The 24,232-nt window shown below is 40.9% G+C and overlaps 1 protein-coding gene across 4 annotated transcripts in view; it reads left to right on the top strand.

Moving 5' to 3' along the window:
• LOC147023560 (A disintegrin and metalloproteinase with thrombospondin motifs 16-like) overlaps positions 1-24,232 on the top strand; it is a 184,052-nt gene that overhangs the window by 69,151 nt on the left and 90,669 nt on the right. For 3 of the 4 annotated variants that reach the window (XM_085889060.1, XM_085889057.1, XM_085889056.1), the window contains 3 exons: positions 4,522-4,627; positions 20,904-21,041; positions 22,993-23,146. In XM_085889060.1, coding sequence (XP_085745186.1) covers positions 4,522-4,627; positions 20,904-21,041; positions 22,993-23,146 — 398 coding nt within the window. The remainder of the gene's footprint in view (positions 1-4,521; positions 4,628-20,903; positions 21,042-22,992; positions 23,147-24,232) is intronic. The other variant, XM_085889058.1, reaches the window with a different exon arrangement.

Below are 24,232 nucleotides of genomic sequence, written 5' to 3'. Positions count from 1 at the left end.
TATTAGTCCACTATTAGTACTTATCAAGTATTAACTTAAATGGCTATCTTGTTGAATAAATTAATGAATGATTCAAACATTTTTATCACCTTCTTGGTATTCGACTTTTTCGGCAAGTTTGCTGTTACACGCTGAATATGTGTCAGCACATGAAATGTTGAAGTTTTAAATTTTTGACAAAAGAAAAATAAATCATATTAAGCAACATATTGCAAACGAGGAAGGCTGTCAAAAATTTGACTGCAATACCGAGTCAAGGAAGCAATGCACAACCAAGAAATGACAAGATAGACCCAGTGTTTTGATTTGTTGAGACTATATGAGTGGTTTGTTTGTAGTAAACCAAAACATGTCAACAATAGCATTGTGGACACTTGACACATATTTCACAACCATCTGCTAGCACTGGTTGTTGGTGGTTATTAAAGATCCCATGGTGTCATTCGAAAAGAGTGGGTGAGTTCTTGCTGACACCCTTGGCAATTTTCTGCATTAACCACTTGGGGCCACTGCATCAGCGGCACATGTACCCAGGAATGATTTCGGCTTTGTCTTCCTTCCGTTTATTGCTCCACGTGAAATAAACAATTACGTCTTTGTGTACATTACAGTATTGTACTATAAAGTGAATGATAAAATAAACTAGAACAGGCACTCAGTAGAGCGCATACCTTCGCCAACGCTACATTTTGCCCCCCCCCCCCCCAGAAACCGTTGATTGTGAGGGTATTAAATCCCATACCACATCTGCCATCTCATATGTGTTATGATGGCTTAAAAACATTAAATTTCCTGCTGTTTGACACTGATTCACGTACATTGTACAATTTCTGTATGAACTCCCTGACCTTTTTGGGTGTCGGTGTCAAGTCAATCTGAAAACAACTGGTCACATTATAAGAAATCAAATATTACACATCACAGGATAGGGAATTGAATTCTAAACATTTTGAATATACTTACATGCAAATTGTATAAGAATTGACCACGTTATGATAATAAAGGTCGTTGACCCCCCCCTGACCTTTGACCCAAACCGCTAACAAAGGTAATGACGTCATTGTGTCATATCGTATATCACAAGATTGGGCATTGAATTCACAGCATTTTGGCATTGCTTGCATGCAAATTGGATAAAAATCGACCGCACTATGGCAAAAATGATGATTTTGACCTTTTCATGACCTCGACCTTGACCTTTGTACTCTTAATTTTGTAATTGGTATTAGAGTGTGGGGAACAGAACAGTCAACATTTTGGTGTTGGTTTCATGCAAATCGGATAAGAATTGACCGTGTTATGACTAAAACCGCACATTTTGCAATGTCATGACCCCCACTGACCTTTGACTCTCAACCGCTAATAAGGGTTATTACGTCATTGTGTCATGTCACATATCACAAGATGGGGCATTGAATTCTGAACATTTTGGCATTAGTTGCATGCAAATTGGATACAAATTGACCGCGCTATGGTAAAAAGACGATTTTGACCTTTTCATGACCTTGACCTTGACCTTTGACCCGATTGCTCCCAAAATCTAATCAAATGTTCCTCGGATAATAACGAATCATCCCACCAAATTTGCTGCGATTCAGTTCAATACTTTTGGAGTTATGCGAATAACAAACAAACACACATATTCACAAATAAATAAATAAATACACAGCAATCAAAACATCACCTTCGCAACAAAGTTTGCAAAGGTAACTAGAACAGCACTTGGTAGAGCACATGCAGTTACTACGCCAGGCTGAACCGTTTATGTTTTGTATCCAACTGATAGGCCGGATCTGTATCCGGACCTGAAACAAACTATAAAAAAAGAAAAATCTCGTTCTTGTCACCTACTCAAATCACACATCAAGTGTTGTCATAATCTGTGCACAACTTTTTGAAGTGCTGTGCTACTTTTCATTTTGCTCCCTATCTCTCAATGGTGAAGAATCACTGAAAATGTTGTTAAATTCTCATATCTGGATCCAGATCTTCTCTAAAATCAAATCAATTCGTCCTTGCCACATCCTACGTGTCCACCATGTTTCATCCAGATCCGTCAATAACTTTTTGAGATATCCCATTATGTTTTGTTTTTGGCCCTTTCACTCAATGGTGAAGAATCACTGAAATAATTATCTGATCCGGATCTTCACCAAGTCGAAGCAATTCGTCCTTGTCACACACCCAACCTGCCAACCAGGTTTCGTCCGAATCCATCCATAACTTGTTGAGATATCGTGCTCACAGACAGACAAACAGGCAAACAAGCCGGTCGGTGGCGATGGGTCGCCGAGCATGGAAACTATAAGATATAGAGCAAAATGGATGTCATATAGCGGATAGGGAATCACCTTAAGATAATGCATATCAAATCTCATCCAGTTCTATCTTCTGATAACTACTCGGTATCCAGTACCGAAAATGCGGTTTGAAATCGGAAATCCCCAAAGTTGGAGGGGGTGCTGTGGGTGAACAAAGATCTAAATTGAAAATCCGGCTCCATCGTTTGTGCACAATGTATTCCAGACGATTAGTGTGAATTTTCATGACCATCCGACCATAACCCTCGGAGGAGTAGCATTTGGCACGAAGGCACCTCCAGCTCTCACATATTATCGATTTTTGCACTAATTGACCTTTGACCCCTGACCTAAGCGAAATCGGTCAATATGTCCTGAGGCAAAGTTGTAGTACTCATTGAGTACCATGAACCTGCAAAGTTTCATTTGTATCGATGCACTCACCCGGTCGCTAGGGGGTCTTCAATTTTCGCCAATTTTCGCGCATACCCTAATTGTAGGGGGCGCTGCGGGTAAAGTATTCCATATATCACAAAAACCGGAATATATTTGATATAGCATCACCTGTAGATCATTCGTGCCAAATTTCATAACCCTACATGGGATAATGGCTTTCGGAATTGATTTCGCGTGAACGGTACCGATTTTGAAGGTTTTTTCGGTTGTTGCTAGGGAACCAAAGCGTCCCAAACAACCATCACAATTTCCAAATCGCTAGGTCATAAGTACCAACCACCCGAGTTTGGTCAAATTCAGCCCACGTTTACTAACAATTATGCTGATGACAAACGAACAAACATCCAAACAAACAGACAGAATTACTGACAATGAGGGTCACCTATTTCGGCGACCCAACAGACAGATAGGGGTGAAAACATAACCTCCGTCCACCTTTGGTAGCGGAGGTAAAAACGTCTTCATAATACAATCGTCTTGCCCTTTTTAACACATTTCATAAAGTGTTAATTTATTTTAAAATATGTATTTACAACTGCAAAATTATATTTTGAAGTGATACAGAGTTATCCAAAATTCTGATTCATCATCTTTGCTTCTTTTGCCTCTTTACCTCTGCCACCTAAGGTGGATGGAGGTTATGTTTTACCCCTGAATGTCTGTCTGTCTGTCTGTGAGCAGGATATCTCAAAGAGTTCTGGACGGATATTTGGTAGACGCTTCAGACAAAATTTTCTGGTCAGGTTGGATATGTGACAAGGATGGATTGATTAAATTTTGGTGAGGATCTGGATCTGCACACCAGAATCTTTAAATTGGTTCTTGACCGTTGAGAGATAGGGCCAAAAAGGATATATAGCACGATATCTCAAAAAGTTGTGGATGGATTCGGACAAATGTTGGTGGACAGTTTGGGTGTGTGACAAGGACGACTTGATTCGATTTTGGTGAAGATCCTGATCAGATTCTGGATATGAGAATTTAAAATTTTATTTGAGTGATTCTTCACCGTTGAGAGATGGGGCGAAAATTGATATATAAGAACGATATATCAAAAAGTTGTGGATGGATTATGACAAAACTTGGTGGATGAGTTGGTTAGGTTACAAGAACAAGCCTATTCGAATTTGGTTCAGGTCTGGATGCATATCCAGCCCATCATTGGGATACAAAACGTAAACCGTTCAGCCTTGTGGAGGTAAACGGTCACTAGTGCCATTGTAGTTTTGCTCTGTGTCACCTCAATATCTTGTTGAGATGAAAGTACTTAAACTTGTCAGTCAAAAGCCATTTGAATCACTCTGAGCACAACCAGCTTGATTTGAAGGTCGTGTGCAGCTGTTCCACTGGATCCAAGCGAAGTGCAGCCGAACTTCGATTGCACCCATGGGATCCATCTGCTGCATGTTTTATCAGCTTGAGCACCTGGTGATATCACTTTAGACACAGTGCTTTTCACCAGCGAGGTTCCTTTTTGTCTGTTGGACATACATAGTTATTTATAACATCCGTTTTAGGTTTTTCGTCATCAAATCCATGATCCCTTTTCGGACGGATTTTCAGATTTGCAGGTGTCATATACTGTAGCACAGACTCAGTAGTCACTGCCAGTGCCTTGCTCCAGCTGTAGTTCCACAATGGTTGCTCGAAAGCCATTGAAACCTAACATTGTCCATGTTGCACTGGGCACTTGCATATGGGAAATGAACACTGAAAGTTTCACTGCCTCCACCATGGGTGTAACTCTACTATGTCTCCTGGCTAGGATTTGCACCGATCAGCGGAATGTGCAGCAAATATCGAAGTTGCACCATCAATGAAGACTCCGGCTTGGGGGTGGCATATACAATTGCTCATGAGTCGGGCCATAAGTGAGTATATATCCAGGCTGAAACATCTCCTGTTTCAATATTTTATGATGCATATGGCAGCTTGAATTTAGGCTCTTGGCTATTTCAGTTGTACAGTATTTTGAAACCTTTTTGCAAGCCATATGTTTGATTTAGTATTACAAACTAGTTTTCACTTTCAACTACACAGATTTTTCATATAATTGTTTGAATACCCTTTTTTCCTTTGCTTCCAAACTACATGTTATTTCACCGTAATGTGCTATCAATTACAGCCTCTGTTAGCCTGCATTTAGCTTCACTGAATAATTCACTGCAAGGATTTCTACATAAACTGTTGTCATGGTGGCAAGCTTTGGTTATTTCCAAATTCCTGAGGGAAGTTGGGTTAATCCAGATTTGCTGAAAAGCCACTAATTCACCGTAACCATTACGTAATTTTGTCTCATTATAGCTTAGGCCAATCGAGAACTATCCAATATCAACAGACTACAATTCCTGATTCAATGAATGCAGATGTTGATGACACCTGCAATTTTTCTTAGAAAAGCAGTCGCAGGTCATGGTGGAGTGGTGTTGTATACCTATTTTCATGAGAAGGATCTCTTTTAAAAGTCACAAAAATGATAACCCCTCAAGGGAAGTATGCAAGCCAGTGTCTTATACTTCAGTCTTGAGCAGGTACTACTGCCTTCATTGGCAAAACGAAATCAGCATAAAATGCAGACCTTTGGATCTAATCAGCCTCGATATTGTCTGACACCAAATATCATGAAGGTCATTTTGATTGAATCAACTCATTAACACAACCAAACATCATTAGTGATGTCAGAATGGATTGGGACATCAAAAGAACAGACAACGACCGAGAGAGAGAGAGAGAGAGAGAGAGAGAGAGAGAGAGAGAGAGAGAGAGAGAGAGAGAGAGAGAGAGAGAGAGAGAGAGAGAGAGAGAGAGAGAGAGAGAGAGACAGAGACAGAGACAGAGACAGAGAGAGAGAGAGAGAGAGAGAGAGAGACAGAGACAGAGACAGAGACAGAGACAGAGACAGAGACAATATAATCATAGCCACCTGTATTTAGTTGATTAGGTGAGAGATGATTGGCTATTCCATCCATTCATTGGTGAGAGATGCAGGTGGGTATTTCTTTATTATTTATTCATTGACTGCTTTTGACATTTGCATGTGGTACATGCTTGGGAGCCCCATTGGTATGCATTGCTATCAGCGCTTTCGCTGATAATTTGCCAATAAGTGATGAACTGGTCTGGCAGTTGAGGGGGTGGGCTGCATTGTGATTCTCATGTGTGTACTATTTGTGAATGTCTATAGCTGTGGAGGAACTCTGGGAAGGGTTTGAAACAGCAAAGCACTTACCTTGTGCAGGCCTTTTTGGTTGCTTTATGCAGCTTCTTCGGCTGGAGGAGCATGGGTGGAGTTGGTATATATATATATATATATATATATAGAGAGAGAGAGAGAGAGAGAGAGAGAGAGAGAGAGAGAGAGAGAGAGAGAGAGAGAGAGAGAGAGAGAGAGAGAAAGAGAGAGAGAGAGAGAGAGAGAGAGAGAGAGAGAGAGAGAGAGAGAAAGAGAGAAAGAGAGAAAGAGAGAGAGAGAGAGAGAGAGAGAGAGAGAGAGAGAGCGAGAGAGCAAGAGAGAGGAAGAGAGAGAGAGAGAGAGAGAGAGAGAGAGAGAGAAAGAGAGAGAGAGAGAGAGAGAGAGAGAGAGAGAGAGAGAGAGAGAGAGAGAGAGAGAGAGAGAGAGAGAGAGAGAGAGAGAGAGAGAGAGAGAGAGAGAGAGAGAGAGAGAGAGAGAGAGAGAGAGAGAGAGAGAGAGAGAGAGAGAGAGAGAGAGAGAGAGAGAGAGAGAGAGAGAGAGAGAGAGAGAGAGAGAGAGAGAGAGAGAGAGAGAGAGAGAGAGAGAGAGAGAGAGAGAGAGAGAGAGAGAGAGAGAGAGAGAGAGAGAGAGAGAGAGAGAGAGAGAAAGAGAGAGAGAGAGAGAGAGAGAGAAAGAGAGAAAGAGAGAAAGAGAGAAAGAGAGAAAGAGAGAAAGAGAGAAAGAGAGAAAGAGAGAAAGAGAGAAAGAGAGAAAGAGAGAAAGAGAGAAAGAGAGAAAGAGAGAAAGAGAGAAAGAGAGAAAGAGAGAAAGAGAGAGAGAGAGAGAGAGAGAGAGAGAGAGAGAGAGAGAGAGAGAGAGAGAGAGAGAGAGAGAGAGAGAGAGAGAGAGAGAGAGAGAGAGAGAGAGAGAGAGAGAGAGGAAAAAAAGAGAGAGAGAGAGAGAGGAAAAAAAAGAGAGAGAGAGAGAGAGATAGATATAGATGTTTATGGGGTAGATGGAAGAATTTCATAGCAAAGGTGGGATTTTATAGAGTAGCATGGTCCGTGGACGAGCAGGAGACATCTCGATGTAAATTAAGTGGGGAAAACTGTCAGATTAAGATCGTTATGTGTCAACGCAAGTGGGGTGGGGGGGGGTGGGGGCAGTGCTGTGTTAATTACAATAGGTAGAGATTAGGCAAATTTCTCCCATTACAGTACGAGGTCCGTCTAAAAAGTAACGGGACTGACTTCACAGAAATTTTATTCCAAAATATATATTGAAATCACAGCTTGTCCCCTTCAAAATAGTATCCCTCGAGTCTCACACACTTGTCCATCCTCTTCTTCCACGCTTCCATGCACCCCCTGAAGGCTTCTTCTGGAATCCTCGGGAGCTCCGTCGTTACGGCCCTTTTGATGGCCTTCACATCAGGAAATCAGGTCCCCTTGATCACCCCTTTGAGCTTGGGGAATAGGAAAAAATCACAAGGGACAAGTCTGGCGAATACGGGGGTTGCTCCAGAGTTGGCACGTTCCTCTCCACCAGAAACTGTCAGATGCTCAAGGCACTGTGAGCAGGCGCGTTGTCATCGTGGAGCACCCAGGCGTTGTTCTCTCATAGATCCCTCCTCTTGTCCCGGACTGATCTCATGAGGCACCGGATGATCTCCTTGCACACGTACTGATTCACTGTTTGACCCTGCAGGAGAAACTCGAAGTGGATGATGCCCTTGATGTCAAAAAACGCGGAGCATCACCTTGACCTTCGAGTTTGACATCCTTGCTCTCTTTGGTCTTGGTGATGCTGGACTTTTCTGCTGATGACTCTGCCGTTTGGTCTCGGGATCGTATTTGAATATCCACGATTCATCACCAGTAATGACACTCCCGAGCAGGTCTGGATCGTCCTCGAGGCGCTCGATAATGTCTTGACAGACAGTGACTCTTTGCTGTATATGTATACATACATATACATATACATACATATACACACACATATATGCCCGGTGTTGGCTTAATGGTTAGGGTGGTGGGTTTGGGATCCTACGATCCTGAGTTCAAACCCCACTCAGCTGTGGAATTAATACCAGGTGGGGTTGACTCTGCCTGTCATTCTTCTGAGGTCAGCAAAATGAGTGCCAGCATGCTGGTATCCTGTGTCATTGTGGCGACCCGTCCAGGATTGTGTCCAATAGCCAAGGAGACTGCTGAGGCATTACCAACGCTCTGCACAGAGTATGGTCCCAATGGATGGATATATATATATATATATATATATATATATATATATATATATATATATATATATATATATAATATACATGTGGTGTACCATATCCCTGTGTCGTAAGAGGCGACCAGGGTTGCGTCAGGAAGGGCATCCGGCGTAAAACATGTGCCAAATCACTATGCGGATCATACGGATGATCCGCTGTGGCGACCCCTAACAGGAGCAGCCAGAAGAAGAAGAAGAAGAGGAAGAAGAAGATAGATATGCAGATATATATATATATATATATATATATATATATATATATATATATATATATATGTATATATACATGGATATAATATATATACATGGATATAATATATATACATGGATATATACAGGTATATAATATATATACAGGTATATATGTATATTTAGATACAGGTGTGTTTTATATATATATGTATATGTATATATATATACATATATATTTTTTACAGGTATATATATATGTATATATATATATATACATATATATATGTATATATATATATGTATGTATATGTATGTGTATATATATGTATATATATATATATATATATATATATATATATATATATATATACAGCATATCTAAAAAGTCTCCATACATGGGGAAAATTAACACTTTTCGCAAAATGTAAATTTATTTACAAAACGTTCTCTATATAATTGCCATTTCTTTGTAAACACACACGAAGTCGTCTCTCCCACTCATGGTGAACTCGTGTCAACACATCTGGCGTTATGCAAGTAATTCCACTTTGAATGCGTTCCATTAAATGATCCATGTTCTGAATATTGTCGTGTGTGTCGTGTGTGATCTGCTTGCCATGTTCCCTGTTAAAGTCGATTGCATCCTTGCGACAGCTTCCCGAACCAGCCATGAGAATGATTTCAATACGTTCTTCTTTTGACAAAGGCATTCTTGAAGGGAATCTGAAAAAGAAGAAGAGATAAGCTTTGTATGAAGAATCTCGGGAGACATTTTCCTGAAAGTGTTAATTTTCCCTATGTATGGAGACTTTTAGGACACCCGGTATAATAATCATTTTCCAAAAGACTTTTTTTTTTTTACCTCTGCCACCGATGGTGAAGGAGGTTATGTTTTCACCCATTTCTATCTGTTTGTCTGTTTTTGTACAGGATATCTCAAAAAGTTGCGGATGGATCCAGTTGAAATTTTGTGTCGAGGTTTGGTGTATGACAAGGATGAAGTAGTTAGATTTTGGTGAAGATCTGGATCCAGATCCTGCTACTAGAATTTTAAAGTGATTCTTCACCTTTGAGAGATAGTGCCAAAAACGATATATCGCAAGATATCTCAAAAAGTTTTTGATAGATTTGGATGAAACTTGGTGGACATATTGGGTGTGTCACAAGGACGAAGTGATTCGATTTTGTGAAGATCCGAATCCGGATCTGCATATGAGAATTATTTAATTTTGAAAGTGATTCTTCACTATTGAGAGATAGCGCCAAAATCAATATAGTACTCTGTTGCATGATATTTCAAAAATGTATTTATTGGGCCCGATATGGTTTCGTGGATCAGGCATTATGTGATGCAGGTATGTACTCCACCGAGTGCCCTTATAGTTTGAAATAGACTTGCTTTGACTTTCATGAAATGTCAGTTTCATAAGAATGAATAGTATGTCTCCACTTGGTGAGAAAAATGATGTGTGTGTGTGTGTGTGATGGCTATTAGTAAGCAGGGTATTTTTGAAAAACATTGAAAGGAAAAGAAAAAATGATGAGAGCTTTTCCATAGTACATGTGCTGAAAATTGTACTAAACTCTTCATAGTAAGTGGATACAAACTAATTTATTCTCTGGAAAATTGGTGGTGGTGTTATATGTTATTAAACCCACCTTTCATGTATTCCTGTTAGTGCAGAAAGAAGCATTGCAAGAAGAGATAATGAGCTTCAAGAAAATTATCATGCATGTGTCCAAGGTTACTTACAAGGCCAAATATATTCATTATTTGAAGAAATGATAGCATGTAAATTGGAAATTTTGAATTTTCAGGGTGATTTTAATCAAGAATTGCTAAACTGATTGAGAATCAATGAACTGATATACTAGCTAGGAAAATAATTTTAAAGTTGATTAAATATGTCTCTTTTAGAAAACCAAAACAAATCTTACCTGTTCCATGTTATGAAGAAACTCATTGTAGATGCAAGAGTATGGAGAATCCTGATGAAATAGGTTTGATATCCTTTGGGCTGAAAGTGATAGAAGGCTCAAGGAGCGTGACTGGGATGTTGGTGAGGAAGGAATTGTACAGTAGGCAATTTAATCATACTTTGAATGAGTGGCTATACAATAAATTTACCAAGCTGGGAACCAGAAATGGGTTTCAACATATTGTGGATCAGTATAATAACACAATACATTCTTCAACAAAAGCGAAAAAACGAGAACGACACTCGGTGAGTGCAAATATCCACCAGGCTGAACAGTTTGCATTTTGTATCCCACTGATAGGCCGGATCTGACTCCGGACGTGAACTAAAATCTAATCTGCTTGTGCTTGTCACCTACCCAACTCATACACCAAGTTTTCTCGTAACGTGTCCGCAACGTTTTGAAATATGCTATATAGTATATCGTATGTGGCCTTATCTCTTAATTGTGAAGAATCAATTTACAAATTAAAAATTTATCTGATCCTGATCCAGATCTGGATCTTCACCAAAATCGAATGAAGTCGTCCTTGTCACGCACCCAACCTGTCCACAAAGTTTCGTCCAAATCCGTATACAACTGTTTGAGATATCGTGCTATATGTCGTTTTTTGGCCCAAACACTAAATGGTGAAGAATTACTTAAGAAATTCCAGTATCCGGATCGGGATCCAGATCTTCACCAAAATCGAATAAATTTTTCCTTGTCACACACCCAACCTGTCCATGAAATTTTGTTTGAATCTGCCCGTAACTTTTTGAGACATCCTTCTCACAGTCAGACGAACAGACAAACAAACAGGGGTGAAAATATAACCTCCATCCACCTTTGGTGGTGCAAGCATTCATAAAATGAAAAACGAATGTTATGAGAAACCTACATTGAAGATGGATGAGATACCAATTTTCAGAGGGAAATCTCATTTTGTAAATGATTGTACCAGCAAATGGACTCGCAAATTATTTTACAATTGTTGATATTTTGGGATACAGTTCCAGGGCTTTTAAATTACATGATTTTAATTGAGAGGAGATCTTGAGTTAATTTTACCAACAGGACCTACATAAAGGAAATATTATTATGAACTCTTGAGTTATAATACATTGAGTTAAGTGGTCTAATCGGAGGTTTCTGGCCGACCTTAAAATGTGTTGGCTGAACTGGTTCAGTTGTTTGAGATTTTAGACTTGTTTTCTCAGCTGAGCAAACACATTTTAGCAGGAGAGCCAGGTTCTCCCTGTGCCTCCGACTACCATCTATTTTCGGTTTTTACAAAACATGAACCCCTCTTTTCCCCACCCCTTCCCCCTCCCCTTCCTTTTCCATTTACAAAATCTTGGATTCATCTCCATGTTCAGTTCTCACATTTCAAAGTAAGAATAGATTGATGACAGCATGGTGAGAGAATTGTTTAAATTTCCGCTGCTTATTTATTTTTTCACTGTTCTTCTTGCATGTGGCAGCTTGGCTGCCAAGCTTGCAGGTGGCTATCATTTTGTTAGGGCATGGCTGTGCCACTGATGTTGTGCCCCTATACCAATACACTGGTACTCATTTCACCAACCTCAGAAGGATGACAGGCTGAGTCAACCCCACCTGGTGTTAATTCAGCAGCCAATGGGGCTTGAACTCAGGACCCTAAGATCCCAAGCCAGCCACCCGAACCACTAAGCCAACACCAGGCTTATTTTTTGACTGTTTATTCATACAGACAAAATTGACAGACAAAAAATAATGAAAAAGTGGAACTACCAGACTTAGAATGACTTCCCTAAATTATTAAATTTAAATTGTGACAGATGAGGGTCGATACATTCCAAAATTTTAGAGTTGCTATTTTAACCAATAACAATTTTAATCTATTATATTGTACTCCATTAAAAAAAATCACATTTTGATGAAGAGGTCAGCACACACGATTGTTCTGCATTGAATGCACATCCGTTTCTTGAAACGTAACCTGTCAAGTGAAAATGTATTTCCCAGTTCCATCTTTACTCATTGTTGAAGACAAAATCACCTTTTGATACTGCACAATTGTATTTACTAGTACGGGCCCGTAGGGGCGGGCCCGTAGGTGAGTGCCAGTATGTGCAGCCCTCTCTCGCCCCCCCTCTCTCACCCCCTCTCTCGACCCCTCTCTCGCCCTCTCTCTCACCCTCTCTCTCTCGCCCTCTCTCTCTCGCCCCCTCTCTCATCCCCCCTCTCTCGCCCCCTCTCTTGCCCCCCTCTCTCGCCCCCTCTCTCGCCCCCCTCTCGCCCCTCTCTCGCCCTCTCTCGCCCCTCTCTCGCCCCTCTCTCGCCCCCTCTCTCTCTCGCCCCCCTCTCTCTCTTGCCCCCTCTCTCTCTCGCCCCCTCTCTCTTGCCCCCTCTCTCTCGCCCCCCTCTCTCTCGCCCCCTCTCTCTCTCCACCCTCTCTTGCCCCCCTCTCTCCCCCCTAGTCTCGCCCTTCCTCTCTCCCCCCCTCCTCTCTCACCGCTCTCTCTTGCCCCCACTCTCATCCCCCCTCTCCCGTCCCCTCTCTCGCAGATATTGGTCGACAGATAAATGGCCGTAACTTGGGAACCGCTCGTCCAATTAATATCAAACCTTGAAAAGGCACATCCGCGGGTCCCCAGCTATATTCCTGGCAAGTTTCAATCAGATCAGACCGTCAATCGTGCAAAAAAAAACCAAAAACATGAATTGTGACGTCATTCGTGACTTGTCATTGGTCGACAGATAAATGGCCGTAACTTGGGAACCGCTTATCCGATTAATATCAAACCTTGAAAAGGCACATCCGCGCGTTCCCCAGCAATATTCCTGGCAAGTTTCAATCAGATCAGACTGTCAATCGTGCAAAAAATAAATAAATAAACAAACATTAATTGTGACGTCATTCGTGATGTCATAGCACCGTGTCTTGTCATTGGTCGACAGATAAATGGCCGTAACTTGGGAACCGCTCGTCCGATTGACACCAAACCTCGAAAAGGCACATTCGCGGGGCCCCGGCAATATTCCTGGCAAGTTTCAATCAGATCGGACCGGCGGTCGTCGAGAAACTGCGGTCGCAGACAAACAGACACACACACACACACACACACACACACACACACACACACACACACACACACACACACACACACACACACACACACACACACACACACACACACACACACACACACAAACACATTTCTGGAATTATAGATAGATAAATGGCGTGATAAGGTGGAACGACACTTCAGCTGCCATATATAAACCTTTTCAACACTGCAAAAAGCAATAAAATGGCCGTATCTTGGGAACCGCTTGTCCCATTAATATCAAACCTTGAAAAGGCACATCAACAGCTGAAACGGATGAAGAACGATATATATCAAACCTTGAAAAAGCACATACTCAGGTCCCAGAATCAATTGTGACATCATATCAAAAAAAAAGAAAAAAAAAAGAGGAAGCATTGTGACGTCATTCATGAAGTTATAGCACCGTGTCCTGTCTGGTTGGCAGACAATATATAGGTCATTATTGGTTGACAGACATTGGTCATTGTATTACGTTATTCTTTTTATTTTTGCCAATTGTTGTGTTAATATTATTATTATTATTAATATGCTGTTATTATTCTGAGAAAAAAATGGCATGATATGGTGAGAAGGTGGAACGACACTTCAGCTGCGATATATACACCTTTCCAACACTGAAAAAGGCAATAAAATGGCCGTAACTTGGGAACCGCTCGTCTGATTAACATCAACCCTCGAAAAGGCACATCTGCGGGGCCCCAGCAATATTCTTGGCAAGTTTCAATCGGATCGGACCGGCGGTTGTCGAGAAACGGCGGTTGCAGACAAACAAACAGACAGACAGACAGACACACACACAGAGATTGCTGGAATTATAGATAGATAAAAGAGATGTCTGTGTTAAAAAAACATATCTCTGTGCCCTTACTCATGACCTTAGTTATACCGGTGCGTTGTCTTGTTTAACAGAGCCACCTTTGAAGCTGCTCCAATTATTTGTCTGTTTAACAGACATTAATTAATCCAATTAATTCATGTCTGTTAAATAAATAGAGAAAACAAAACAAATCAATGAAGTCAACTGACAGACAATATCTCAGCATCCTATCTCAGGATATGAAATATTGTCTTAGAGTTTGGACATTTATATACAAGTTCCCTCATGAGGAACTTCAACACTGAAAGAAGCCATTGGACCCATTGAGCCTGTGCAATAGTTACCAAACTATGGTCATTTGGCTGTGCTCTCTCTCCTTTTTTGTTTACATACTGACCATCAAGGAAGGAAGCAGATCAAACCATTTTTAAATCGTTGGTATGACTCGGCGGAGGTTCGAACCGCACGCCTCTCAGATTCAGAGTGGACGCTCTAACTATTATGCCACCGAGACTGGTAATTACTTTTCGGAGTACAGGTTGTTCAAGAGTTTAATTGCGGGCACTGCTATTTATCGAAAAAAAAAAAAAAAGCAATAATTTGCTCTCTTTGAGATTGATCGTAATTCAATTTATCTTCAGGACAAAGGTTCAGAACTGACATTTAAGCAACAGTCATCTCCATAAGGGGGATTATACAAGCAGCAAGCAACGATATGAATATACCAATACACTTGGCTAGGTAAAGGCAGCGAAAGCGATTGGGTTGTGAAACCTCGAATCCTTTTCACAACATTGCTTTTGATCTTCTCTCAGTCATGCTTGCAAGAAGCTGTGACTTCAAAGCATGCAGGCACTTTCAATGAAGGGCATTTCTTCCTCGTTGGGGACAGTTGACCAAACGGGTGTTTCCTGAGAAGTCGGGTCTTTCCCTCACAATCCTGTGGTGCTGCTTGCTTTCATTTTGGATAAATAACATTTTGGAATATTGACCGTCATGCGATTAATACAGCTTCTTTGATTCTGCCCGACCAAGCATCCAATGTGAGCTTTCTCTTTCAATGAAGGCCGTACCAATCAAATTTTTGGCTATGACAAGTTTCGTAATCTCGGATAAACACATTGCCTGACTGGTGACCTGGTATATATCTCTCGATAACAGTTTCTTCAATGCACAGTTTCTTGAATTTGGCACGATAAGTCACAGTATATTTATCTTCTTTGGGGATTATATCCTTAAACTTAGCAATTATCTTTAAATGTTCTATTGCAGATTGGGCTAACAGGATAGATTGGAGACTGCCTTTGAGCTGTCTCGCATGGATTTGATTCCTGGCCTAACTTGAGTAAAAATGATGATCCGCAGGCAGGGAGTTCCTTGAAGGAGTTACGCACGCCACCCTTTTCAGTGGACGTTAATCTGGCCGTCCACCTGTTAGTGTTTGATTGCTGGATGTTAAAAATCCTGTGGTACCTTTTCAAAAAAAAAGTAGGCCTTAGTGACCTGGTGCTCCAAGCAACGTTATAAATTCCTCATTTGATTTATTGGGGCACTGAATCAACTGCATCGCCATGCGTTGGTGATTATGCAGCTGGCCAAGCGAATATATATGATTGAATTCCAGGCAAACGTGCAATGGTCAGACAGATATTGCAGACTGTAATCAACCCTGAGGTTTTGCATCTTGTAAAATGGTGTGGATTTTCTCAGAGAAATTTCATGTACACATAATGCAATGAGTACAAGTTAACTTGACAGGAAATGCAAGTACGTAATTGTTTACTTGGCTTATGAAACAAAAAAGTAGCAACTTATTGACAGTTAAACGAAAAGAAGTCGAGAATAAATAAAAGAGGGAGGATAAAAGGAAATATTGAATCAAAAAGAAGAAAAAGGTAAGTTGTCAATGTTTGGCAAATTAATCTGAATAATTTAGTATCTCAGCATGATGTAGAAGGTAAACTGTAAAAAGAATAGCATCTCCATATGAAAGAAGCACTCAAAAAAGATTGAGGAGACATGAGGCTTTTCGACACGTCATGCTGAAATATTGCAATGTATGTGTGTATATGTATGAATGTATGTAGGCTATGTATGTAATTTGATGTGTGTATGTATGAATGTATGTAGGCTATGCATGTATATGTATATAGGCTACATATGTAATTTTATGTACATGTATGTATGTAATTGTAATTAAATGTACGAGTACGGGCCCGTAGGTGCGTGCCAGTATGTGCAGCTTCGTTCCTTCGCTCTCGTAAACGACGACTGGATTTGGGCATTGTTTCAATTAGATCGGACCAACCGTATCATAAATGGCCATAACTTGGGAAACACCTGGGAAACATACTCAGGTCCCGAGCGTCAATTGTGATGTCATATCAAGCGAAGAAGAAGAAGAATTGTGATGCCCCCTCTCTCTCCCCTCCCCTTTCTGCCCCTTCTCTTGCCCCTCTCTCACCCCCCTCTCTTGCCCCCCTCTCTTTCCCCCTCTCTTGCCCCCCTCTCTCCCCCTCCTCTCTCCCCCTCCTCCCTCCCCCTCCTCTCTCGCCCCTCCTCTCTCGCCCCTCCTCTCTCGCCCCTCTCCCTCGTCCCCACTCTCACCCCCTCTCCCGTCCCCTCTCTCGCCCCTCTCTTGAATTGACGCCCCTCTCTCTCATCCCCCTCTCTCCCTCCCCTCTCTCCCTCCCCTCTCTCCCTCCCTCTCTCTCCCTCCCCTCTCTCCCTCTCCTCTCTCACCCCCTCTCTCTTGCCTCCTCTCCCCCCTCCTCTCTCCCTCTCCTCTCTCGCCACTCTCTCTGTAAATGTATTCACAAATGTCTACCAAGCACAACAATTAATTCAAACCTTGGAAAAAACAGCTTTCAAACCCTTGGGAAACAGGTCTTAACCTTGGGATTAATTAACAATTTGAAAAATTAATTCAAACCTTGGGTAAAAACAGCTTTCAAACCATGGGAAACACTTGGGAAACAGCTGAAACGGATGAAGAACGATATCAAACCTTGAAAAGGCACATACTCAGGTCCCCAGCGTCGATTGTGATGTCATACCAAACGAAGAAGAAGAAGAATTGTGACGTCAATCGTGCAAAAACAAAACAAAAATAAATAAATAAACATTAATTGTGACGTCATAGTGATGTCATAGCACCGTCTCCTGTTATTGGTCGGCTAATAAATGGCCGTAACTTGGGCTAACAGCTTGGGAACCGCTCGTCCGATTAATATCAAACCTTGAAAAGGCACATAGTCAGGTCCCCAGCATCGATTGTGACGTCATACCAAACGAAGAAGAAGAAGAATTGTAACGTCAATCGTGCAAACACAAAAAACATTCATTGTGACATCATTCGTGACATCATAGCACCGCGTCTTGTCATTGGTTGACAGATAAATGGCCGTAACTTGGGAACCTCTTGTCCGATTAATATTGTTACGGTCCGGTGGTTGTCCGCCAACCGACGGCTCTGAACGGAGCCGAAAGTCGAGTCGGCCCGACGGATCGCCCGGAATATAGATCGCTGCCCGGAGAAGTCCGAGTCGAAGGGTCCTTGTACAAGAACCGAAATACACCAATGGGCAGACCATGTGGGGTTGGGTCGATTGCCAATCTTCAATGTACCTAAATACCCACGTGATCCAACTACCGGGGTATTCCACCCTCGACGGAACTCATACGGAACAAGCCGCCGAGGCGAGCCTGTCCCGTGCGCGATTCCGAGCGGCTTAATCGCCGAGAACCGTCGGTCCGAATGTCCCCCTTTTACGGCAAACCAACGGCTTTCTAACTCCCAACACACGAAATGTTCAGTCTATGAAAGAATCGACGCGACGAGCTGAAAACATTTAACAATTGTGGTATTTATTAATAGTAATGGGGAACTAGGGAAGCATGTAAGAGCAGAACTATACCAACTATACGAAATGCAATGCAAAGATTTACAGCACACAAAGCACTTAACAATTTCCTACTTATTAGACGGGCCCACGGACACACGTACACACACACACACCCAAGAAATGTTGGCTGAGGCCTTTAATAACGGGCTCCAGCTCGGAGGATAGGTGAGCTGAAACCCAGGACCTATCTCGAACCTTTCCACCTCGTGTGGTCTTCAAGTTGTTTGGACCCGGGCTCCAGCGAGAGCGAGCTGGATCCAATCGCCGTGAGCCGCGATCCTTCCCTTGCTCCCGCGAATCCTCCCACGCTTCTCAACACGTGCTGGTGAGACGAGGTGCCGATCCTTCCCGTCGATGCGCCGCTTCCACGAGGAACTACCTCCAAGATGAGGTCGACGAATCGCACCAAGCCAGGAACCACACGGAGAACAAAGAGCTCCACAAACCAAGAAGAAGAAGAAGCCACCACTCGCAGCTCGAGCCGAGCGACCAGCTCAACTCTCTTCCAAACAAAGCAGCACGAAGCAGAAAGCTCTCCCGAGCCAAGCAGGACCCGACGGCCTGCTGAACAACTACTCAGCAGAAGCAAAAAGCTTCTGAAAGCCTCAACCCTAACCCAAGCCAAACAGGACCCGACGGCCTGCTGAATGACCACTCAACCCGAACAAAGAAAGCATCTCCTCTTTTATCCTTCTCCGCCCCCTCCCCCGCGCCCGGCGTGACTCATGCCCTCGTGATCCATCCCCCGCTTAACCACGGGTGGGAGGGAGTTGTTGACGTCATGAATCACAGGATGGAAGGGCTCTTCTTCCTCTTCGCAGATGAGGGGGAGGGACGTCTCCATTGTTCGCTCCCAAACTATGAAATCGATCTGCAGCGCATCTAATCGATTTCTAAACATTTAAACAATGAAAGGTGAGCTATCTAGGGAACAAGCACTTATCGACATAGCTGACTAAAGGAACCTGTATGTTGTGTGCAATCGAATTCCAAATTCGTAACAATATCAAACCTTGAAAAGGCACATCCGCGTGTCCCCAGCAATATTCCTGGCAAGTTTCAATCAGATCGGACCGGTGGTCGTCGAGAAACGGCGGTCACATACAGACACACAGACATACAGACAGATACACACACAGAGATTGCTGGAATTATAGATAGATGTGTATGTATATAGGCTATGTATGTATATGTATGTAGGCTACATTTGTGTATGTAATTAAATGTATGTGTATGTATATTGGCTATGTATGTAGGCGACATTTGTGTATGTAATTCGATGTTTGTGTATGCATGTAATTTTAATTAAATGTATGCGTATGTATATGTATGTAGGCTACATTTGTGTCTGTAATTCGATGTATGTGTACTGTATGTATGTATGTAATTGAATGTTTGTAATTGTATCTATGTATGTATGTAGAGTATGTAATTGTATGTATGTAGTATATATATAGGTATATAATTGTATGTTTGTAGTTGTATGTATGTTTGTAAATGTATGTATGTTGGGTATATAATTGTATGTTTGTATGTTTGTAGTTGTATTTATGTATGTTTGTAAATGTATATATGTAGGGTATATAGTTGTATGTATGTATGTATGCTTGTATGTATGTAGGTATGTAATTGTATGTTTGTAGTTGTATGTATGTATGGTATATAATTTTTTCTTTGTATGTTTGTAGTTGTATGTATGTATGTTTGTAAATGTATGTATGTTGGGTATATAGTTGTATGTATGTTTGTAATTGTATGTTGTATGTATGTATGTTTGTAGTTGTATGTATGTTTGTAAATGTATGTATGTAGGGTATATAATTTTATGTTTGTATGTTTGTAGTTGTATGTATGTATGTATGTTTGTAAATGTATGTATGTTGGGTATATAGTTGTATGTTTGTAATTGTACGTTTGTAGTTGTATGTATTTATGTATGTAGAGTATGTAATTGTATGTTTGTAGTTGTATGTATGTATGTTTGTAAATGTATGAATGTTGGGTATATAGTTGTATGTATGTATGTATGTTTGTAGTTGTATGTATGTATGTTTGTAAATGTATGAATGTTGGGTATATAGTTGTATGTATGTATGCTTGTAAATGTATGTATGTTGGGTATATAGTTGTATGTATGTAGAGTATGTTGTTTGTATGTATGTAGAGTATGTTTGTAATTGTATCTATGGTATGTATGTTTGTATGGAGATCTATATATATATATATATATATATATATATATATATATATATATATATATATATATATATATATATATATATATAAACATACTTATGAACCTTATGGAACCGAAAACGGCTTTGGTTATCTCCACCAAAATTTGCTTACATTCTCGGAGTCGTAAGGGCCCAGTCATTGGTATAAAATATACTCCGACCACTTGTAGTTTTCGCCCGTGTATGTGGTTCACCTTCCTCCTGTCAATGGGAGCAGGTATTACTCACTATGATTGCAAAATAAACCCCTCAACTCCAATTGGGTTGCTCCCAGTGGGAGTGGGTGTTTCCAGGAAACAAAAATTGACATTGGGACTTCTGTATTGACCACCCAAAAATATATATCATCAGACTGCTTTGAACTGCTTCCTTGCTTATAATGAATATGTTGTGTTTACTTTCTCTATAGTTGAAGTAATTTGGCTCAATCATAACAGAGTGATATCTTCATCCATACGAAGAATCCTAACCAAACTTTTTGCTGTGGCAATAGTTTCGGCATGGTGCATGATGGAGAGGGAAATTTGTGCAAGAAGGCAGAAGGGAACATCATGTCTCCTACATTGTCTGGGAATAATGGCCTGTTCTCCTGGTCTGATTGTAGTCGACAGTATCTGCATCGATTCCTCAGGTTGGCTCAACACCACATGCATGCATATATGCATGTTTCTTTGTTTGCACACACACGCACGCCCCCCCCCCCACACACACACACACACACACACACACACACGCATATCACCAATACAAAGGAAGTGTAATTTTAAAACTTAAATGATCATCAACTTAGCATGTGCCGAAACAATACATACATACATATATATATATATATATATATATATATATATATATACATATATATATATATATATATATATATATATATATATATATATACATATATATATATACATATATATATATATATATATATATATATATATATATATATAATGTAGTTACTGTCTTTTATGAACTTCAACATTGGTGGACACCTGCTCTGACATTTAATCAATTCTCTAAAACATTTATTAATGTATACTCATGTCCTGAACCAGTGGACACGTGCAACCATTTTGTGGCATTTTGTCCTTGCTAAATCCGACAATGCCCTTTATTAGTGAGAGTGAAGCCCAGCTGCCTTGTCCTTTGTACTTGGTCGAGCAGTGTTGTACTTCTCTCACGTGATAGCGAGAGCTAGGCCCGGCAGCACTCTACATCTGAAGAAGCAAATTGCACTCTCGCCCTCACTCTTGGCATTGTTTTACATCGTCATTGTTAGCGCTGAAAACTGCAATGGAAAAAGGATTATCCTTAGCCTCGAACAACGTTTGGAAGTACAGAATAAGCTTGGCTGATCTCAAGTATGTACAAAATTGGATGGCTGTAAAAAAAAAAAAAAAACATACTTCAAAAATTCCCATATATTAATGAGTAATCTTCAGCATTATCACCTGAAGCCAACTGATAATACACGTTTTGAACTAACAACTAATTTTGAAAAATCGCTGGATTACTCGACATGAAATTGCAGAAGAATTGGATGTCAATGCTGGAAATGTGGAAACATTCATTGATTCTCACTTGAAATTCAATCAGGTCGGTATGCACCTCTGCTCTACCAGACATCAAAGGACAAGGAAACTCATCCAGGGATGCTTTTGGAAGTTCTAAATCATTCCTCATCCAGTCCAGATTTGTCGGCTCGTGATTTTCATTGTTTTGGACCACACAACGAGCATCTGGATGGCATCGAGTTTACGAATGTTGAAGATATCAAAGCAAATGTCGTTAAATGACCGTGTACCTGTTCCAAAGGTTGTTTTTTTTACCAATACGGCATCCAGGCGCAGCCACATCATTGGGATGAGTATCGACGTGTAGCAGAGGAATAGCTGAACAAATAGGTGAAGATTTATTAACCTTCCAGTGTTTAAAAAATATTTTTAGAATAAAAATGTCCATATCAACATGCAACTACCCTTGTAAAAGACAAACATTTTAAAGTCGAACTCATAACAGTTATTCAATCTGAGAAAATAGTCATCTCTGGCTGTAACCCAGCACAGCAAATGAACTGGAGGTTATTAGGTATTGAATTCCCCACAGACTCAATGAGGCTGTTATACCAATTTTGTAGTGCAATGGCAGACAAAATGTGATATCAGGAAATGTATTTTTTTTTTGTTCATTTGCTTCTGAAATTTCACCTTTTCTCCATTCACTCATAAATTCACATCTCTGCCTGTGTATTTGCTGCCTGCTTAGTGCTGTGAATAATGATCAAACATTTCCCTTTGGGGTTTGCTGGTTTCTATCTCATCATTACTCCAATATGGAATCCCTTTTGCAGACTTCTAACAAGTACTTTTGAATGTTGACCAGCCCGATCTGAATTTATAAGGAAGGTTTCGTTTCTCATTTTTTATCATCTGCAACATGAAGACAGAGTTGCAGTTTAACCATTTTGGTTTCTCCCCCCACCCCGGAAAACGTTGGTGCAAGAAAATGAACAGTTCTGACATTTTTTCTTTTTGTCTAACGCTCTTTGTCGTTGACGCGATGACCTGCATGTATACCAGCACCCCGCAGGCAGCATGTCTGGCCGATGAACCTCGAATACCTGCTGGACTGCGATTCCCTGCACGCCTGCCGGGACAGCTGTATGATCCCAGCACACAGTGCCGCTGGCAGTTCGGCAGCAAAGCGAGCGTTTGCACGCACAGCTTCAGCAAGGTGTGAACTGTGAAAACTGTTGCTGTGCTTTCAAAACATCTTTACAAAATGTATTTTTTTTTTCATTCGACTTTGTGCTGGAATGCATTTAGGGACTTTCATGTTTTCCAAAACTGTCGTGCACGAGCCTGATGAATATATAAAATACTTTAAAAGAATGTGTGAAACTGTCATCTCATTGTATGATCTGGAATAGCAGAGTAGGGAATTTTATTGTGAAACAGACTCTGCCATCTTACATGGTGGACCACAAATAACAATAAGCAGTATACCTTCCAGCTGCAGTAGCCTGCAAAAGTATTCACCCTCCACTAATAATGCCACATTTAGATGAATTATTAATAATGTAGAAACAATTTTTCCAAATGAATTTTTTTTTATTCATAAATGAAGAGATCAAACTAAACACTGTTATAGTTGAATGAAGTCACATGTCAGGAATGCCTGCAAAAAACATGTACAAATCAAAATCCACTGGTTGTAAAAGTATTCAGCTCCTGTGGTCAGTACTTAGTGGAAGCACCTTTTACAGCAATGACTGCTGTGAGTCCTTTTGGGAAGGTCTCGGCCAGCTTTGTACAGTGAGATGGTGAAATCTTTACCCATTCTTCATGTGAAAATTACTCTAGTTCTGCCAAGTTTGATCGGGATCGTTGATGGACTACAATCTTCAAGTCTCACCATAAATGTTAAATTGGGTTCAAGTCAGGACTTTGACTGGGCCACTCAATAACATTAATTTTATTCTTATTCAGCCACTCCAGTGTGACTTTATCTTTGTGCTTTGGACCGTTGTCCTGCTGAAATGTGAATCTCCTGCACAGTTTCAGATTCATGGCTGACTCGAGCAGGTTTATATCAATGATTCTCTTGCACTTTGCCCCCATCCATTGTCTTTTCTATCCTGACAAGCTTGCCCTCCCTGCTGATGAAAAGCAGCTCCATAACATGATGCTGCAACCACCATGCTTGATAGTAGGGATGGTGTTGACTGGGTGATGTGCAGTGTTAGGCTTGTGTCAGACATAACGCTTTGAATTTATACCCAAAAGTTCAATTTTTGTCTTGTCTGACCAAAAAACTTTT

The sequence above is a fragment of the Eptatretus burgeri genome, chromosome 7 (assembly GCF_056783735.1).
Source record: "Eptatretus burgeri isolate ZD-2024b chromosome 7, Ebu_testis_v1, whole genome shotgun sequence".
Taxonomy (NCBI): domain Eukaryota; kingdom Metazoa; phylum Chordata; class Myxini; order Myxiniformes; family Myxinidae; genus Eptatretus; species Eptatretus burgeri.
This window is presented reverse-complemented; position numbering and strand designations above follow the sequence as displayed.